This window comes from Rhamphochromis longiceps, linkage group LG20 (assembly GCF_057381845.1).
Source record: "Rhamphochromis longiceps isolate RC_006_pf linkage group LG20, R_longiceps_female_GT1.1, whole genome shotgun sequence".
Taxonomy (NCBI): Eukaryota; Metazoa; Chordata; class Actinopteri; order Cichliformes; family Cichlidae; genus Rhamphochromis; species Rhamphochromis longiceps.
Window position 1 is genome coordinate 7,742,661 of NC_140576.1, and position 19,951 is coordinate 7,762,611.

General features: G+C 38.8%; 1 protein-coding gene across 2 annotated transcripts; it reads left to right on the top strand.

The window, feature by feature from the left end:
• The first annotated feature begins 2,893 nt into the window (after positions 1-2,893).
• Positions 2,894-16,189, top strand: sgk2a (serum/glucocorticoid regulated kinase 2a). 2 transcript variants are annotated; one of them, XM_085394022.1, is made up of 14 exons: positions 2,894-3,044; positions 4,709-4,772; positions 4,929-4,983; positions 7,598-7,659; positions 7,893-7,950; positions 8,633-8,716; positions 9,681-9,812; positions 10,816-10,928; positions 11,041-11,077; positions 11,166-11,252; positions 12,678-12,773; positions 13,210-13,365; positions 13,670-13,759; positions 14,409-16,189. In XM_085394022.1, exons 3-14 carry the CDS (start codon positions 4,969-4,971, stop codon positions 14,562-14,564), a joined length of 1,086 nt encoding a protein of 361 aa, XP_085250148.1. In that variant the 5' UTR covers positions 2,894-3,044; positions 4,709-4,772; positions 4,929-4,968; the 3' UTR covers positions 14,565-16,189. The 2 variants fall into 2 exon arrangements, with proteins under 2 accessions (XP_085250148.1, XP_085250149.1); XM_085394023.1 differs by having other exon boundaries at positions 4,932-4,983.
• The last annotated feature ends 3,762 nt before the right edge of the window (positions 16,190-19,951 follow it).

The following is a 19,951-nucleotide window of genomic DNA, read 5'->3' on the forward strand; positions in this document are numbered from 1 at the left end:
ACTATGCCTACAGGCACATCCCCCTGTTGATCGTATTGTTGTCAGCACTTGGCCATGGTGGCGATAACTCCCTCCACGCCCTTTCTGCTTTCACTACTTATCTTCTTGTTCCACTGCAGAGGCCAGAAAGCAGGCGCTGCTGATAACCTGCAGCAGCAAGACAACAAACAAAGCACTCAGTTGACTGCTGGGTAACAAATGTTTCATACAGGAAGGAGCAGCAGTTGACCAGGTCTTATTTTTTTCTTAATAATATCAGAAGATGGCGCTAAGCAAAGTCAGGACTTTTGGTTTTAACATTAACCCATGTTTTCTGTACAAGCAGCAGAGTTAAACAAAAGAAAAGTCCCATTACACTGAAACTAGTGTTGAGCTGTGTTAAACGTTCAGCTCTGTGCGCATTTTAATATTGAAAGCTTGTTGCAGTTCAGTATTCAGAAGCATGATATGGAAACCTGAACCCACAGTACAGTAAAAAAAAAAAAAAAATGATATGATAAATCAGGAGTGTCAAACATAAGGCCCGGGTGTTCAAATCAGCCCGGCAAACACTCCAATGTCTCCCACTGGACAGCTTTAGAAAATTTGAAGGATATATTTTGAGTATATTTCAAACTTTTTACTGTATTTTAAGTCAGCTTTTCTGATTAATACAGACTTCACCCACCATCCATACCACACAAAAGTACAAGTACATTTTCTGGTAATTAATGAAAACTTTATAATCTAAATATTTAATTACAGGGCAGTCAGAGCGATGAACTTTACACATGTATCATTTAATCGCTCTGGCCCAGCCCACAATGTAGAATGAGTTTGAAACCACTATCATAAAACCTTAAAAGAAAATGACTTGGATATTTATAAAGCCCGGGGAGTTCAATGAATACTTCATAAATACTTTTTTAGTTTAGTTTGTCATGTAACATCTTTATATAACATAGTGTTTTGGGGGGAAGATGACACACTTTTATTCAAATGTTCTTTCACGTGTGTTAAAACACATCTAAACTGACAAACCTTGCTGGGAGTAGAGTCTACTGACTTATTCTGCAGTCTGTCGAAGTTTCATTGTTTTTAGTTGTTCTCAAACTGTGGGACTGTGTGACTATGCCCCACTAACCGGGCATAGAGCCACTCGACAACCTCAAAAAATGAGGTAACGGCCAAAGTGTTACCAGTCTATGAACTATATGGGGCTGTTTCAGAAGCTAGATTATCTTAATGGGTCACAGGTCACATATGAGTGCAGTAAATTTAAATGGGGCCATGATTATCAGTGTACAGCATCCCCGCTTCTTTTAACAACAGTTTTCCTCTTTGCCTCAGATCTTTGGCCCAGTGTTTCCATGCCTTCTTCTTTGCATCACAGAGCTATTACCTGCATTTGTGGGTGTCTGAGGAACCAAAGATCTTTTCTCATCATCTACAGTATATAATAACATCAAAACATGGAAAAATCTCTGTGTGGAAGGGACAAACCAGAAAATCAATATTTGATGATGATGTTGATGATGAGATATTCAAAGCCTTTGCAATTTTATGCTGAGGACCATTATTCTGAAATTGTTCCACCATTTCAAATTGAGTCACCCCTGCCCTGTCCCAACCTGTTTGGAACTGGCATTTTTTTTTAGTATATTTTCAAAACGTTCAAAAGAGATGATGAACATAAGAAAAATCTGTGTAGTTTTAACATTATGTGTCAGTTTGACCACATTCACTGACTTTACTATGGCTACATATAAATAAAAAAGTTAATAGCAAAGCTTTAAAAGTCCTTGTAAGGACAAAACTATAGCACTTTCATTGTTAGAAACCAAGAGACTTGACTGTCTATATATTTAACTTTTTTAATACCGGTATATTTAACTTGGATTTGCAGTTAACTGATGAGTTTTTATAACTGATTCCCATGGACTGAATTTGAGCTTCTGTCGGCTGACTGACAAGAAGCGATTCCTCATGTTTCAAAGTGGGTTTTTTTAAAATAAGGAATATATTTACTCATACAGTAAACAGACTGTAGTCAACAGCATTTATGAAGGTGTTATAAAATACACAACTGACATATCTGGCAAGTGTCTTTATGACTCTGCGTCATGGCACTTTCATAATAATCATTACAGCAATTTTTGCCCACTTAAGATATCTTTATGGAACTGTGATGTTGTATTTGTTGCACTTTCTGCTGCCCTCTTGGCCACATCTCTCTTGAAAAATACATTTTTTAATGCTGCTGATACACTAAGGATATATAAAAGTCACCTGAGCAAAAATGGATTGCAACGTGTACCTTGTGACATCGATGTTCTTTCAGGCTCAAAATGACTTGATATCATTCGTGAGAGATATGTTTGACAGATTATAGCCCAGCAAGCCATGTACAAGAGTTGTGTTGCGCTAAAAATATCTACCCCTAATTAAACGAAATGATTTTATTGGCCTACAATCTGTGATAGATGCTTACAAAACAAATGAGTTTTAAAACACAGTTTATTTAACAGTGCGTGCGCAGAAATTACACATGAGAAAACAAACAAACAAAAACCCACACAGAAAAATCGGAAATCCCTTTTTGGCACCCCTAGTACGCATGCTTTACATGACGCTAAAGTTAGGGTTCATGTACTCATGTAACCACATACCTGAAGTATCTATAACAATGTGACCGCTGTTTCACCTTTTTTCTTGACAAATAACTTTGGAAGGTTAAAAAACATATCAGTCTTACATTATTTTATATCTTACATACCTTATTTTGAAACCACACAGCAATTTCCGGAAATTTTGCTATTTGCGCACACGCACACGCACGCAGGGTCGCTGAAAGTTTGCGCCCTTGCACCGCCTTGTTATTTTAAGCTCGCTAACATTTCATCAATGATTCACTCTGTGGAGTCCTGCCCACGTCCCCTCATGACGTGTGAAAAGCAGATGCGCTGACCTGAGATCAGCCTCAAGCTGCCACTGTGACTGCGCTCTGTTTGGAGTCCTGTCAGTGTGAAGCGCGCAGAGCACGGATCACCTCATCCTTCACACAGGTGAGCTGATCATTTCTGACCTATTCTGCGTGATTTATTCCTCGGGTCATTTTCTATATCCGGGGTAATAATAACAGGTGCACAGATAGTGTGGAGCGTCACTGTGGTGCTCATCATTATTGCACAGGTCTGCTTGTAAAACTTGCTAACAACCTCAGCCTGCTGGATATTTAGACACGTCCATATGTGATCTGTGTGATCGATCAGGGTTACTGATGATACTGTACTGATAGCCCCGTTAGGAAGTCTCTACATGTTGTCTTTAGTCCCAACTCTCACTCAGATCACTGACTTGTAGCTGAGCGTTTCCCTTCTTTAAAGGAAAGTCACAGTTTTCTAAGAAGGCTCTGTAATAGGTTTTTATACTTGTATGATTCAGTTTTCTATCCAGCTTTTAGTTTTGCGAACACGAGTCTTTCTGTGAGTTAGTTTCTGGTTTGCTCTGAGGATTAATCTCTGAACAGAGTTGTAGTTTTGCTGAGTGTAGCTTTAGTGGCAGATTAAGAGGTTATCATAACTGTCAATGTGCATCATTTTAACCTCCTGTCACGTCCTTACCAAATGTGTCATTATTAAATAATGCATTAAGTTCGCTGTTATAGCCAAACTGCAGTCTATTTATTCACTTTTTTTGGGTTACATTTAAATGAACAATAGAGTGCTTTCTTCATATCAATCTTAATGTGGAAACACACTCTTAAAGTTAAAATTTGGCAAACTGGACACTTTTTAACAGCTAAAATTTTGAGCTGGATGTGGATCAGGCCAATTGGAAAACTTTTGGGTCGAACTCCGGCTCGTCCACTCTGCATGTCGAAATGTTCGAGTGCGTTAATGTTAGTAAAAGCACCGTGTGAATGTGTGTGATCAAGTTTAAAGACTTGTGGTAAGAAGCTTTTTTTAGTGCTCAAACTGACTAGAAAGGCATTATGTAAGTGACAGTCTGTGTCTATGAGAGTTCTTCATTAGTTGTAGATTATTTAATGTAGCATAAAATCGTTATTTTTTGGGTGTGAAACTGCACGGATTCGGTTACTAACTGGCCTTAAAATATTATTATATACAAACTACAATAAATGCATCTGCACAAATGTAATGTGACATTCAGCACCTCATTTGCCTATAAATAGATAAACAGGCCTAGGGTTCCTAGGAAAAGCATGACCTCAGATCAATGGGACTTTTGTTTTATGTGTGTGTGTTTAGATGGATGTGCTTGTGTGTGTGTGTGTGTGAGTGAGAGAGATCTTGGTCATCCCATATGTTTTGACAGATATGAAAAAAGACACAACAATATTTAGCATATAAACATGTTCACCGACACGCTACACGCACACACACACACACACACACACACACACACACACACACACACACACACACACACACACACACACACACACACACACACACACAGGGTCATGTTTCCATCACTTTAGAGGACATCGCACCGACTTTCAATAACTTTCTGAAAACTTGCCATAACCTCTAGTTTACGAAACATAACCCTCACCCTAATGTTAAGAGTAAAATTTACAGATTTTATTTTTGCGTCTCCTAACGCTGTAAAAATGTGTTCCCTTCATAACATTAGTAATGCAAGCACACACACAGACACACACTACACAAACACGAGGCCCATCACAGTCTTTCTGTTGTTCCAGCATCCTCTTCAGTACAAACCAGAACTACCAGCTCCTCTTGATCCTCAGGCTGTTGTCACATGAGGTGAGTTAACACCTGCGCAGGTTACGGAGGTTAGATGACCACGTTCCTCTGAGTCAGAGCAGATGAGTAGATTTTTTTTACCTATAAATATTGAATATGTTTTACCCCTACAAAAGCTGCTGAACCCACTGAATGTGAATATTTCTCCTCTCCTAGCAGGTCTGTCAAACACTGATGGGAGTGGAGTATAGTAACCATGGCACACTGTAATGTGAGTGTAATTTTATCATGATGCTTTTATTTTACTCTGTTGGGTGAAAGGGAAACGCGCCTGCAGTCCAGTCCTACTTTGTTTAGCAGATGTCTAATGAGTGAACTGATATCGACATCTGGAGTGTCTTTGGCTTTCATGTCGCGTCGTATTTGATCAGGTCACACTGAATCAATATTTTAGAGATTCAGCACATGATCTCTAGCAGTGCCATTTGTTTGATGTGATCACTTAGGACGAGACAAATCTATGCATTTGTTGTGTTGCTCTTAACCTTTGATGGGTTTCCCTGTTTAAATGAGGCAAACCTCACGTATGTCTTTTCCTCTGGTTCTGGATTTTTAATTTCCAGAGTAGATTTTCACAAAATCCTAATCCACATAATTTAAACCTGAATAGATCAGACTTGAATAGACTGCTATTTAAAAGAGCGCAAGACCCAAGTGTCAATCTTCCTCTTTACTATAACTTTCGGCTGCTCCCTTTACCGCAGTCTCACCCCATCCCTAGCATTCTCCCCTGTCTCACCAACCCTCTGCATATCCTTCCTCAATGCATGCATGAGCCTCCTCTGTGGTCTTCCTCTTTTCCTCCTGCTCATCAGCTCCACTTAATCCTTAATCTGATATACCCACTATCCCTCCTATGCACATGTCCAGAGTCAGCCTTGCCTCTCTAACTTTGTTTTCACACCACTGAACCTGAGCTTTCCTTCTGATCTACTCATTGTTAATTCTGTCCAGGAGTCCACAAGCCACAGTACTCCCAGTGCTGGTCCCAAGCCTGGGTAACTGGGGAGTGTTGCATCAGGAAGGGCATGAAATCTTGACCAGATCAAACATACGGCTTACAGAGAATTATATTTTCTCTTCTTTACTAAATGGTGGTGCATAATGTTGAACATATCTTGATCCTTTTACATTTTTCTGGTATTTCAGTGTTCATATACAAAATCATCAAAAAGACCTGAAAATTGTAGTGTCTGGGCTTAAGATCAGCTCCGTTACGAGTCTGATCCTAATGCTTTGGATGTAGTTCTGTCTGACCATTTTTGTGTCTTCTTTGATGGTCACCCCAGTCCACCAAGCCACATTCAAAACTATTAGAAAGAGGAATTTCAATGAAAACACTAGTACTTTATTTATGCAAACCATTGGTATGATGTAATAGTGCAATAGCAGAGTCTGTGGATGACCAGCTCAAGCAGTAACTCTAACATTCTCAGGGTTCTTGACAACATTGCACCTGTCAAGGTTAACACTGTTTCTGGTAAACAGAAAGCACTGTGGAAAAATGTTATAATGGTAGCAGATCAAAAGAGAAACTACAAGAAAACTGAGCAGAAGCAGTCTTCAGACTGACAATGACATTTTTAATCAGTGTCTGTATCTACATCTTTGAGTTAATCCTACTTTACTAACATTATTAATGAAAACACCTGAAATACTCAGACTCTGTTTGCTGCTGTAGACAAACTAACAAGCCCTCCAGCACTGCCACTTCAAGAGTTTGTCTCAACCAAAAAGTGCAATAAGTTTTTTCAAGAACAAAATTCATACCAGAGAAAATATGTATTATACTCAATAATTAGCAGTAATTTAACGATGTCTGGCAGCACAGTGGTTAGCACTGTTGCCTCACTGCAAGAAGGACTATGGGTTTGAATCCAGCATCTCTGTGTGGAGTGTTGCACGTTCTCCTTGTGTCTGTGTGGGTTCTCTTCAATTACTCCAGCTTCCTCCCACAGTCCAAAGACATGCTTTGAGTGGGGGTTAGGTTAAGTGGTAAAAAATCTACCCGTAGGTGTGAATATGAGTGTGAGCGGTCGTCTATCTCTCTGTGTTAGCCCTGCGACAGACTAGCAACCTGTCGAGGGTGTACCCCGCCTCTCAACCTGAGTTGGATAAGCGGAAGAATTTGGATGGATTACAAAACTTTTTTTGTAATAACTGCTCTCTAGATACATCCCACAAGTTTCCTTAAAATACGTTTGAGCAGCTTTGCTCCTGAGCTCCTGAAAATTGTAAATTGCCCACACCTATTTTCGGCTCCCTGAACTGGCTTCCAGTAACATATAGAACTGAATTACAAGTATTACTGGTTGTTAATAAATCATTAAAAGGCTTGGGGCCCTAAATACATATCTGAGATGTTTAATGGATACAAACCCAGTAGATCCGGTCAGCTAGTGCACTGCACAGATCTTAAACTAAGCAGGATGAGCATTAAGCACCATAGCAGCTAAATGCACAGCTGCTATGGTGCTTAATGCCACAACCAGCTAGCCCCTTTATTCATGATTGCTTTTAACCAGCAGGTAGCTGTGCCAACATTGTGTTTGCTGTTTTTATTTTTAATATTACTACTGGGATCATTTCTGCCTTTTCTTCTCTTCGTTTCATCTTTTTGGTTTTAATTTGATCTTCTAAAGTTTTTTGAATGGCTCTGGTGTTTCAAAGGTGCTAGACATCACCTTACCTTGTCGAGATTTTACTGCGAACTCCTTAGTTTCTGTATTTTTCATTCGATAATCGAATACATCGTGACATGTATCCTTTTCCTGCTGCTGAAGCCTATTTATAAATCAATTGAATCAATCTTTTTTTTTTTCCAGCTGCGGACACCACCTTCCTCTCCTCAAGATGATGTTAACCTGGGACCTTCAGCAAACCCAAAGTCAGTAACTCACTAACCAGCATGTAGCTCCACCTCCCCATTAACTTTCTTAATGTCAGATCGAAGCACCTCAAACAGAAACTTTAATTATCTACAGTCTGTATTTTATTAAGGAGATGTTGCTGTATGAGGAGAAACTCTTACCAGCATTATATCCACGATTTATATCCTGTTAGTAATAAAGTATCTCAGAAGTTATTATGTAATTTTAATACATTACCTTCTTGTTTCAGTGCCAGGCCCACTGACTTTGACTTCTTGGCTGTCATTGGCAAAGGGACCTTTGGAAAGGTAACACTGAAACAATTACTTATTTATAGATCCATCTTTCTGCTGTTTAATACATCTCCTGGCTTTTTTTCCTCTCGGTCATTTCCTTGTTCTACCTCCTTCAGTTCACTGAAGGAGGTGCAGCGGCTGCAGCGGCTCCTCGAGTAAATTTTTTCCTTTTTTATTAATAAATAACAAATCCAGTTGAAGGTATTAATGGTATTAATGCAAATGAATAAGGGTTTTACTGTGCTGACCTTGTGAGACAAGTGAGAGGGCGTTAGAAAGAAGGAGAGAGACTACATAGCGTGCGGTTGCTGACATTGCAGCGGGGGTCAGTGAGAGTCTACCTGCTGACTACTGTCTAATCGAAATGTGCTCCTTTCTTCATGAATCATTAACTGTACAATCCACTGAGGCCTCTTTCGGTCTCCTGAGCGTCGTCCAGTGGAACATAATAAATATGGACATTCAACTCCTAAAGATCTTAAAAAATAGGCGTTTTTGTGGCTTCATGTCCACCTCAGGCCTTTTTGCGCTTTGTGTCAACAAACTTATCAGATTTCTCGGTATTATCTGGTTCCACAGACGACATATCTGTGCTGCGTGCGCTACTTTCATGTAATATCCTGAAAGCAGAATGCTGAGATGGTGGTGCAGACTGTTTGCTAAACAAGGCACTAACAAGTGAACCTCCATACAGGTCCTGCTTGCCAAGCATAAAGCCGACAGCAAATTCTACGCTGTCAAAGTCCTGCAGAAGAAAATCATCCTGAAGAAAAAAGAGGTGGGCTCTGCTGTCACTGTGTTAATGTGTTTTAAAGGTCCAGTAATCCGCGTTTAGTTGAAATGCATTTTGGAATTGTGTCAGGATAAGGAGGTGACGATGGAAAATAACTGTCCAAGGGTTCCCTCTGTGATAGTGAGGATCTTTGATAGTTGTTAGAGTTTTTACCTAGCAACAGGGTCTCAGGCTTATCTAATCTACAGCTCTGTACAAAGAACAGATTTTATTGCCTCCAGAAAAAAAAGCCAGGCCAGGTGTTTGTTAGACAGCATAATTGCTGATTAGACAAACTGATTGTTATTACTGACCATGCTCACTGGCAACCTTCTTCCTCAGTCATCCCTTTTTGTCATAAAGTGACATTAAATGAAATAAAATAATGTAATGAAATAAGCTTTTCATAGTGTGAAAGATAACTTGCACATCACTGTTTTAATTACTTTAAAAAGGGGCTCAAATAATGTTTAATGAGTAATTAAAAAAAAAAGTACACATATTTCAACTGATTTCAGTTAGCAGCATGAAAAGAAGTCATTGATGTGCTTCTTTTGGTCCAGAAGCATGTGAGCGCAGTAACTCCAGGGCAAAAAACAATCACATTATTCATGCTTTTTTTTAGTATCTACATCATCACATTGGATTTTAATTTGGACTATCAAAATGTGATTAAAGTGCAAACTCTCGGGTTTTCAAAACCTTTACATTAACTGTTTATGAATTACAGCCATTTTTTAAATAAATTACACAGGATGTGTGTTAAACATGTTTCCTTTATTTTCCTTTTTCTTTGTATTATTTATGCATCATCACTGCAAATATATTCTGTGAATTATAAACAATATTTATTTATGTTCGTACGTGCATTTCAAATTTTATAGTGAAATAAAATGATTTAAGGCCTTTTTGTCAAAAAACATGGAGCAGAAAAGCTCCAGAACTTATTTTTCTCCTTTTCCCTCTTTAGCAAAAGAACATCATGGCAGAGAGAAACGTGCTGCTGAAGAGCCTCAAACACCCGTTTCTGGTTCGGCTTCACTACTCGTTTCAGACTGTAGAGAAGCTCTACTTTGTCCTGGACTATGTAAATGGCGGAGAGGTACATGCGCTAACATACATAAATAAATCGTTTCCACTTACATAGTTCATTAGACTTTGTCAGAAAGTGGCTTGGAGCGTGGTGAATATCAGAGTTTTCAGAGATTTCTTTTTAAAAAAGTACCTGGATCTTTTTTTTAAATAAAAATGTTTTGAGTTGTCTCTTAAATGAGCTGAATTTAACATTAAAGATTGTAGACTGTAGCTTCATGGTTTGTTGGACTGTTTCAATTAAAGGTGCTAAGTTAAAAAGCAATGACATTAGATGCTCTCTGTAATAAATAAGGTCACTGTCAACAAGACCGATGCCTTGCAGCCCGTATAGCGGTCGGATTCCAAAATCTGTTCAGTACACTTATGACACAAACTGTTTCCACTTGTACAGGATATATTAGTAATTTCCTGGGTGACAGGAAGCAATTAGATTTATTTGTTTACTGTAACAAGCATCATCAGTGTACGAAGTACTGCTGTCATCACAAACAATCTACCTCTAGCTTATTTTTGTTCTCTTTTGTGTAACTGCTACAAATTCGCTTTTTTCTTGCTAAAACAGTAAAGATTAGACAAAGTGCAGTACAACAGATGATTTCCACAAGCTTTCAATTCTTGCTAGTTTTATAGTGTTATCATAGTCAGCCTACAGGTACAAGAGTGAACCTTCCCGTCACTGAAACAAAAGCCCACAGATTAGAAAATGTCTTATCTAAAATCTTAACATATTTCCGTCTACTGATCAGATGGTTTTTATTTCACCTATTGTGCAAATTTGTCCACATTTGTAATGATGAAGCCTAAACTGAAACTGGTATGAGACATAGTTGATGTCATGTTGTTGTTTTCCTCTTGTTTGCTGTTGCAGCACTCAAAAAGCAAAGCAAGTCAAAACCTTTTTTATACCGAGCTTTTTCCTGAGACTTTGGAAGTGTCTCATCTCTCAATGCATTGAAAATTTTCAATATAATTTTATTTTCTTCTTTCCGCCCGTCTTTCTCTTTGTGTAGTTGTTCTTCCACTTGCAGAGAGAGCGGTGTTTCTCAGAACCCAGAGCGAGATTCTACACGGCTGAGGTAGCAAGCGCCATCGGCTACCTTCACTCTCTCAACATTGTTTACAGGTTAAAGAGACGCTCGAACGTTTATTGAAACCTATCGTTTATCAAAAATTGAAAATACAAAGTAATAATATGTTTTTGCACTGACGGTCTGATTTGTTCTTGTTCATTGTAGAGATCTGAAGCCAGAAAATATACTTTTAGACTGTCAGGTGAGTCAGGATCAGCCCATTTGCTTTAACACTTTAAAGGGGAAAAAGGCTTTATTTGTGTTTGTCACTCACTGTTTTGTGTGCGCAGGGCCATGTGGTGCTGACAGATTTTGGGCTGTGCAAGGAGGGTGTGGAGCCAGAGGCAACCACCTCGACTTTCTGTGGCACTCCAGAAGTGAGTAAAAAACTTTTTCAGTAAACGTTTACGAAGCATATTTTAAATTCACATTCACTGGCCACTTTATTAGTTACACATTGCTATTGTTGGGCTAGACACCTTTTTCTGCCCTCAGAACTGGCTTAAATCTCCATGGCATGCATTCAACATGGTGCTGGAAACATTACTCACATTGCTTGGTCTTTTTGTATATTTAATTTTTTGGCCTTTTTCAGCTTTATTTGATAGACACAGTGAAGAAAAGACAGGAAAGCAGAGGCACAGAAAGAGGGGGGGGGGGCATGCGGCAAAGGGCCGCGGGTCGGACAAGGGCCAGTCGCTCTCAGCCGCATGGCTGTGATGTGGTCGCCTGCTCAACACACTGAGCTAAACCTGCACCCTGACTTTGGTCTTTATTGACATGACTTGATCACATAGCTGCTGCTGATCTGTCGGCTGCACATCCATGATCCATGAATCTTCTTGTTCCACCACATCCCAAAAGCGCTCTACTGGTCTGAGATCTGGTGTCTGTGGAGGCCATTTGAATAGAGTGAACTCATTGTCATGTTCAAGAAACCAGTTTGAGATTATTTGGACTCTGACACATGCCTCACTATTTCGTTGGAAGCAGCCATCAGAAGATGACTACACACGTGGTCATAAAGGGATGGACATGGTGGGCAGCAATCCTCAGGCAGGCTGTGCTATTTAAACGATGCTCAGTTGCTACTAAGGTGTGCAAGGTGTGCCAGTAAAATATCCCCCACACCATTATACCACCAACAGCCTGAACCACTGATACAAGGCAGGATGGATTCATGTTTTCATGTTGTTTACAATCCAAATCAATTTGTCGCAAAAAAAAAAAAAGTTTTTTCTGTGTAGGCTCAGTTTTACTAACAGGAGCAGGACCTGGTGGGTGTGGTCTTCTGCTACTGTAACCCATCAGCTTGAATGTGTTGTGTGTTCAGAGATGCTCTTTTGCGTAATTTGCTCGTAACAAGCGGTTATTGGACTCACCGTAGCCTTCCTCTGACCTCCAGCATCAACACAGCATTTTCACCCAGAGAGCTGCAGCTCATTGGATGTTTTGCATGAAAATCCCAGCAGATCAGCAGTTTCTGAAAGATCAGCCTGTCTGGCACCAACAACCATGTCAAGCCATTTAAATCACCTTTCTTCCCCATTCTGGTGCTCTGTTTGAATGTGAGCAGATCATGTGGACCATATCTACATGCCTAAAGGCAAAGAGTTACTGGTGGGCTGATAAGATCTTTGCATTAGCAAACAGTTGAACAGGTGGACCAGATAAAGAAGATTGCATTATATAAACACAAGCATGCAGACTATGGGTGAACAATAGTTTGTAGGAAGCAAATGTTCCCTGATAACCCAAAGTTTGGATCGTTTCATTTTTTTTTCTCTATCATGTGTCTAAAGTATTTGGCGCCAGAGATTCTTCGTAAGGAACCGTATGACAGGACAGTGGACTGGTGGTGCCTGGGAGCCGTGCTGTATGAGATGCTCTTCAGTCTGGTATGCGTATTTGTTTAGGGTTTATGGATTATGAGTTTTGGCAGTACTGTACTGTTGTTAATTTTTTACCAAGAAGTAGTCTTCCGCAAAAGTAAGACACATTATTTTGGTGGTACTCACAGAAAAAAGTAGTTAAAGGTTAAAACCATCCTCCTATATGTGGATCCAAATTTGACCTCAGTTTTTAGTAGACCTTGTCGTAAATGGTCAAAGAAAGGTTTTGGACAAGGTGTGTTTTGTTAAACATCTTAAAGACACAGACTGATTGAATTTTGAGTTACATTTTATGAGGAATTCTTTTCCCTTTGTCATTTACTGGGCACGCAGCCATGATGACTTCCTGGTAGAAACTGCTAACATTTTTTCTCTCGTTTCCCTTAAAAAGAAACTTGATATGTTACATATGAATGATATTTATTGCATCCCTTCTTTTCAGCCTCCTTTCTACAGCCGTGATATTGGTGAAATGTACGATGGGATCCTTCACAAGCCGCTGATGCTGCCTCCGGGAAAGTCTGAGGCCGCCTGCTCTCTGCTGATGGGTCTTCTCCAGAAAGACCAGCACAGACGCCTGGGAGCCATCGCAGACTTTGTAAGTCTTTCGGTCTTTGCTCCATATTAAAACAGATGCTTTCCCAGACAGGATATAAGCCTAGTCTTAGAATAGGGATAACTGCAATAAATGTTGGCGCAAATAAAAGCTGGGTGTAGTCTTTATTTAAGAGTTTTGGATTTCTTTTAAAGAGAGCTCCACACCCAAGCCCTCTGATAACATTTACCTTGCATGTAGCAGCTATTGGCTTTGTTCTACATGATTCACTATATGTGTGATTTTGTTTTTATGAAAGGCATGAAAAAGTTAAGCATGTGAAGTTTTTTCTTTCTTTTATTTATAGTTAGAAATAAAGAACCACACTTTTTTCACTCCGATCAACTGGGACGACCTTTACCACAAGAGAATCACCCCTCCTTACAACCCTAATGTGGTGAGTTGCTGCTCCGCCTGCTCGTGTCTTTTCTGTGTGCCTGCCTCGTCATATGTGACTTTATTAACCACTTATCTCCACCTTAGCTGGTGTTCTGTTTTCTTTCCACTCACCACAAATGTTTCAGAGCGATCAGCCAGTAAAACCCTCTCAGATCTGTCCCTGAATCTCTTTATCCCATCTTATGTTATTATCTAGCTAAAGATTAATGCAAGGAAATCCCTCTGACCTTTTGCACTCTTAGTCATTATGTAGTTGAAACTCTTTTACTTGTTGCAAAGACTGGTGTGGCTTTGCTTCTCAATCACTTTACATATGAAATAGAAACATATTATACTTTATATCTTTAATGAAAATAAGGATCATTTATTGTGCTTCTAGGCTTTTTCAGTATATTGATGTCAACGAGTAAGCTGATCTGAATTTACTCACATGCATCATTTAATCGATTACTATTTAAACTTGGTTTTAACACCAGCTTTCAGAAGTTTCTCTAGATCAGTGTTCACTAGTTAGACTTAAGTTAGACAAATGGGCCTGTGCATCGCTGTATATTAGTTTTACATTTAGGACACCTTGTCATGCATTGTATATAATGCATATAATAGCAGTCATCCTTATTTACGCTTAAAATTGTTTCATCTTTCAGAGGGGCCCAGCTGACACTCAACATATTGATCCTGAGTTCACCAGAGAAATGGTTCCTAACTCAGTGAGTCAGACCCCAGAGTTCAATCCCAGCACCAGCTCCAGCAACGCCTTTAATGGGTTCTCCTTTGTCGGCACCGAGGACAGCTTTCTGTGACATCCGGACAGATGAATCGCAGCTAACTGTTTAAATGATTTTTTAGCGCAGAAATCTTGTTCATTATTATTAAAAGTTTTCTCACAAAGATAAGTGTTCCTCATGTAACACAGCAGGAATCCCACATGACATCGGTCATGTTTGACCGCTGCAGTGAAGCGAGTATGTAGCAGAAAGGGCAAGTCTGCAATGCAGACACTGTTCGAAATAAGTTCAAGTTCGAAATATGTAAAACGTCTTGTTTGGGGGGGTCCCGTGTTTAGGATATACACAAACAAGTTATGCAGTTGGAGTGTCCTTAAAATGTAACAAGAAGTGCCTTTATTTCAGTTATTTGTAGAGAAATGAAGAACACATGAGTCCGGATAAAGACAAAACTTCTTTTTCTTTGTATTTTTTTAAAGGCTTTAGCATATTGTACCTGCACAAAACACCATCTTTGTGTGTCTATATCAAGACTTAGCATTGTTGCTCACTGATCCTGTTTTTATAGAAAGTAGATCCTGATGAACATGTTTTTTTAAATTTAGCAACGGATAATAATCATGGAGTCCAGCACTGAGTTAAAACTGGGAATAATAAAAAAAAGAAAGAAAAAATACTACAAGAAGAAATTCATATATTTTTAAAAAAAAAACGTTCTTACTCTTAACAGGTTAGATAGTAACAATTCTAGTGCAGTGTTTTGCTTTTTAACATCAGTTATCAGTGCACACTTGGCATGTTTTCCATCCATCCATCCATCGTCATCCGCTTTGTCCGGGGTCGGGTCGCGGGGGCAGCAGCCTAAGCAAAGGCATGTTTTCTTCATTTGTTTTTATCTTTTTGTCACACGGTGCTACTGATGATTCTATGCAGCATGTTTCTCCTTAAAGACCAAAAAAAGGATTAAAAAAAATCTTTGACCAAAGAAGGAGAAAAAAATGTTGAAAAGTAATACGAGCCATGCTATTCGCAGTGATAAAACAGTGAAGGTGGCATAGCTGGGTGCGAAACACTGGCTACTAGTTATTGCAGCGGTGATCATAGCTGCAAATGTACTAAATGTCCACACTGATTTGCTAATGATGCACTGATGCAGTACCTTTGACTAACTTCAGTCAGTCAGTCAGCTATGGCTCTGTGTGCACGATATAGTCGTTTATTATGAGGATTATACAGTAGTCATGATCAAAGTATTCATTTGTTCTTTTGTCTGTAGATATAAGTTTAGCTTCACTGGTTTATATAACAGGTTAAAAAAGTTGCCATGTCTTTGTGGAAATACGGTGTCGAGTACTGTAAATATACAGCAGCAGCTTTGCAGCAGGATTATTACAGTACTACTGTGATTATATCAGTGTAAACTGTGAAGTGCCTCTCTGACTTGGCTGTGAAGTTGGTGATGGCAGTTGTAGGTGATACAGTTAAAAATGTACAGTCAATAACATGTCCTTGCATTCTGTTTTTATAATTCTATTCATATACGCCTGAAGTCTTGTTTGTGTATGTATTCTGGTTTCTGAACATAGCACGCTGATATTTACCTCCTTAAAAACTTGTTAATCTTGTTCAATATTTCATCTTAACAAATGGTGTATCACATGCTTTACTGTGAAACCAAATACACTCATGTACCCGCATGATTTCTGGAGTGACAGCTGTCATTTTTTCCTCTAAATCTACAAATGGTCTATTGCTCGTAGGGGTCAAATTCTGGTCAAACCTTTAAAGTTGTAAAGCTGTGTGCCGAGCTGCCGCTCACCATCAGATCTTGTAAACACAGGAACTGCTGGGTCACGCTGCCAGCAGCGGCGCCATACGTGACCGAAACCAACATTAGCAAAAATCCACCTATGCGTGTTAATAACTCAAATATTTGCCAAAATATTTACGTGTTCTTTTGCTTGCATCGTTTAACGTGACCGAACTATGTTTTTGATCATTCACTTCAGTCGTCGACCAGCATGTAAAAATGTCAAGCTCTTCCTGGTGGTGACCTGCGACAGGGTTTATCTACTAAAGATTGAATCAGAGGTTAACGTGGGATTGAAGACTTTAAAAAAAGGTCAAAAGTAGAACAGACCTGTATAACAAATGAGGGATTCAGTGGACCAGAGTCTGTGATGCAATCAATCAGCAGTCATGGTCACCCTCCTTTAAAGCAACAGTTTCCTTACTGTAAGACAGTGATAGCTTCTTGTGCTGAATTTATGTTTTGGTGCGACTATGTTTCAACAAAATGTATTCATCCATAAAGAGATCCTAAAGGCAACCTCTAAATCCAGAAGCAGAAAACACACTCAGCAGGTAGTACTGAAGTTTTATACAGAAGACATTATTTTTTTAATAAACAGCTTGGATATGATTTGGAATTTTGCTATTTTTGAAGTCCGAATATAATAATTTCTGATTATCTTTCCATGCAATTAAATTTAAAAGCCCACATCTCTTACGTTTGGGATTGGTAAATACAATATTACTTCTACTTAGACATGAATAAAGACAAAGCACAGGTGAAAGTCATACAGACTGGAAGTTATTGTGCAACACGTTTGAAATGACATGCGCCACCACACAATTGCTTCAAAGTCCTTTTGGCACCACATTTTATTTTATTACATAAACATAACTCTGCTCAACTCGTCATCGATCCAATGATTCTCATTGGTTGATTGTTTTTGCCTGCTTTCTTTTTCAGTTGTGAGAGAGCAGTTATGACAGTGGAAAAACAAACAAACAAACAAACAAACTTGCAGTTGTTGAACTGAGGAGATGCAGATAGATTGGAGACATTTCTCACTTTGCAAAGCAGGAGAAGAAGATGGCTTTTACAGGCCTATAGCTTCTACCTAAGTGGACATGTCAAAATGTTTTCATTGGGAAAAGACAAAAAAATCAGGAAACAAAATTAAATATAGAATAGGATTGTCTCCAGTTCCATCCCTGGGCTTCATAGGTAAAGTAAAGACTCTGCTGTGCTTTCCTATTTCTGGTTATTGCTACTGAGCCACAACGGCACTCAGCTTCCACATGTATTCAAAGTGGGAATGTCCATGACTGTAAAGAGGGAAATGCCATAGTATTGTAATTTCAGTGTAAGCGATGACATGTTGGAAAACTGGTTATGTAATAGACATGTAATATACGACATACTGTTATCCAGAAAATCCAGATATTACACTTTTATAGCAAGTTAACAAAGTGCTTTCCAAGAAAAACTAAAAACACAGTTAGAAGCTGCACAATAAACAATTGGTATCAACAAAGCAATGTAACATAATAAAACAATAACTGCGTTTATCAAACTGATATAACAGTGAATAATTAAAAGAGCAAAGGAAGTCTTTCATTGATTCTGGATAGTCATTTATTCTCCAAAAGATTTCATATACAACAAGCTTTAACTGACAGCCTTGGGTGAGTCATCTGTATATGATGGAGGCTTTGTCTCTTTTTCATCACCGATCGTATCTTCTCAGATTTCATCACTTTATGCTTTTTATTATATCACCACAAACTTATCTAAGTGAAGCGCTGCAAGCTGTGGTCACATTAACCACCAGAGACTCATTATTTTTTCAATTTTTCAGGTGAGATTAACAGATAAGTTATTAATCCAACAGTGAAACATGTTCACCTCACTGAGGAAAGTTGAGAGTTATTAACAGCTCGCCATCACCTTGGTAGAAGTGCCCCACTTAGTGGTCAAAAATCACCAACACTGCACGTGAACACTGCTCACTCAAGCAGAAGTCAAAGGGGTGCAGTGTACACACAGAAACATGTTTGCAACTTGTATGGTTCTCAGTATCATTATGTGGACAACAGAACCTGTCGTGTCCCAGAGTCTTCTTTGGATTTCAGTGTGACCTTAAGCTGAAAATACAGGATCCAACATAAACACTGAAACAGTTTTTTTTTAATTCAACACTGCAAACATATAAACTTTATAAATTATAGGAAACACACAGTGTGAAACTGCACCAACGATGAGGAGCCAGTGGTTCCTGAGCAACACTGCTGCAAAGGGTGAATTTTGGACGACACCTTATCATCCACCGGCATCCTCATAAGGGTGTAGACATCAAACTTGCTTTAGGTAAATTGATAACCAATAAATAAATATTAGGGAGGATAAAACAACATAAACATGCCGTAAATAATGATATTTATTATCACGCCTTTTTTTAAATTAAAAAATAAAAACACTAATTTCAGCCTCCATCTTTACTTTGTTCCAGTCTTATAGAGCGGTTTACCTGGTTCACAATTCAAAATAATCTTTATTAATCTGATCCTGGGCTTTGGTGTAGGTCCTGGGTTCATCTGGGCTATGAAATAAATCATTTTAGCTCTCTTCACTCTCCCTTTAAGCCAACTTTCTTTGGATAGGCTACCTCTAGTAAGCAGAATATTCGAACTGTTGGTGGATAGGGCTTCTGTGCTTCTCCCAGATCTGCCTGGCTGTCTGGGGTAAACATATTGAGGACAGCCAAAGCCAAAGGTTTAGAATTTGGTCATGTTTATTTTGAGCATCTACCTTTGTAAAAGCACATACTTGATAAAAATAAGGAAAAGGCTTAACATGAATTTGTGGAGCACTTGTATGCTTCCTGTGGAAACTGGTGTATAAACAAATAAGAACCGGTCATACAGTAAAACATAGTTGCATGATATGTATTCATAGGACAGGCTGATTCTGGTGCTGCTTGTAGTTTGAAAGGGAGTTCTTCCTTCCCTCTGTCACCAGGTGGTTGCTCATAGAGGGTCATGTGATTGTTGAGGGTTTTAAAAAATATATATATTGTAGAGTCTTTACCTTACAAAATAAAACTGAATTGAATTGAAAATGAATAAGAGATTTTAAGATATAATACAACGCCAAGACATAAACAAAACAATTATCCCCATAAATAGGGGACTTAAACTCTTGCCATAGACAAGGTATTTACATGGATCTTAAAATGAAATTAATTTAATAATGGATGAAGTTAATCTCTTATTATTTTGACGCTATCTTTTGATAACAATGTGCGTTATATACATTTACATAAATGGCAATGGTAATCATCAAAACGTTATTATAACTTTAAAAGGAGGCTTTCTTATCTTAAAATGTCCATTTTTAGCAAGCACAAGTAGTATTTGCCATTTTAAAGACATTACAGGCAGAACGTTATTGAAACAGCTGCATAACAATTAGCCTACCAAGTGCCCCACTAAAGGTTTTATGAGGAAGTTATTATTACGTTAGAATATATTCAGTGGTACATTAATGTTTTGATGTGGGCTTTTTATTTTCTTAAAGTCTTTTTACAAATGTTAAAGCCGAAGTCGTGCATGCAGTGTAACCAGCCTGTCTTTTGAGCAGCCGTTAGCAGCAGCTCACATGGGTCGTTTCCGGG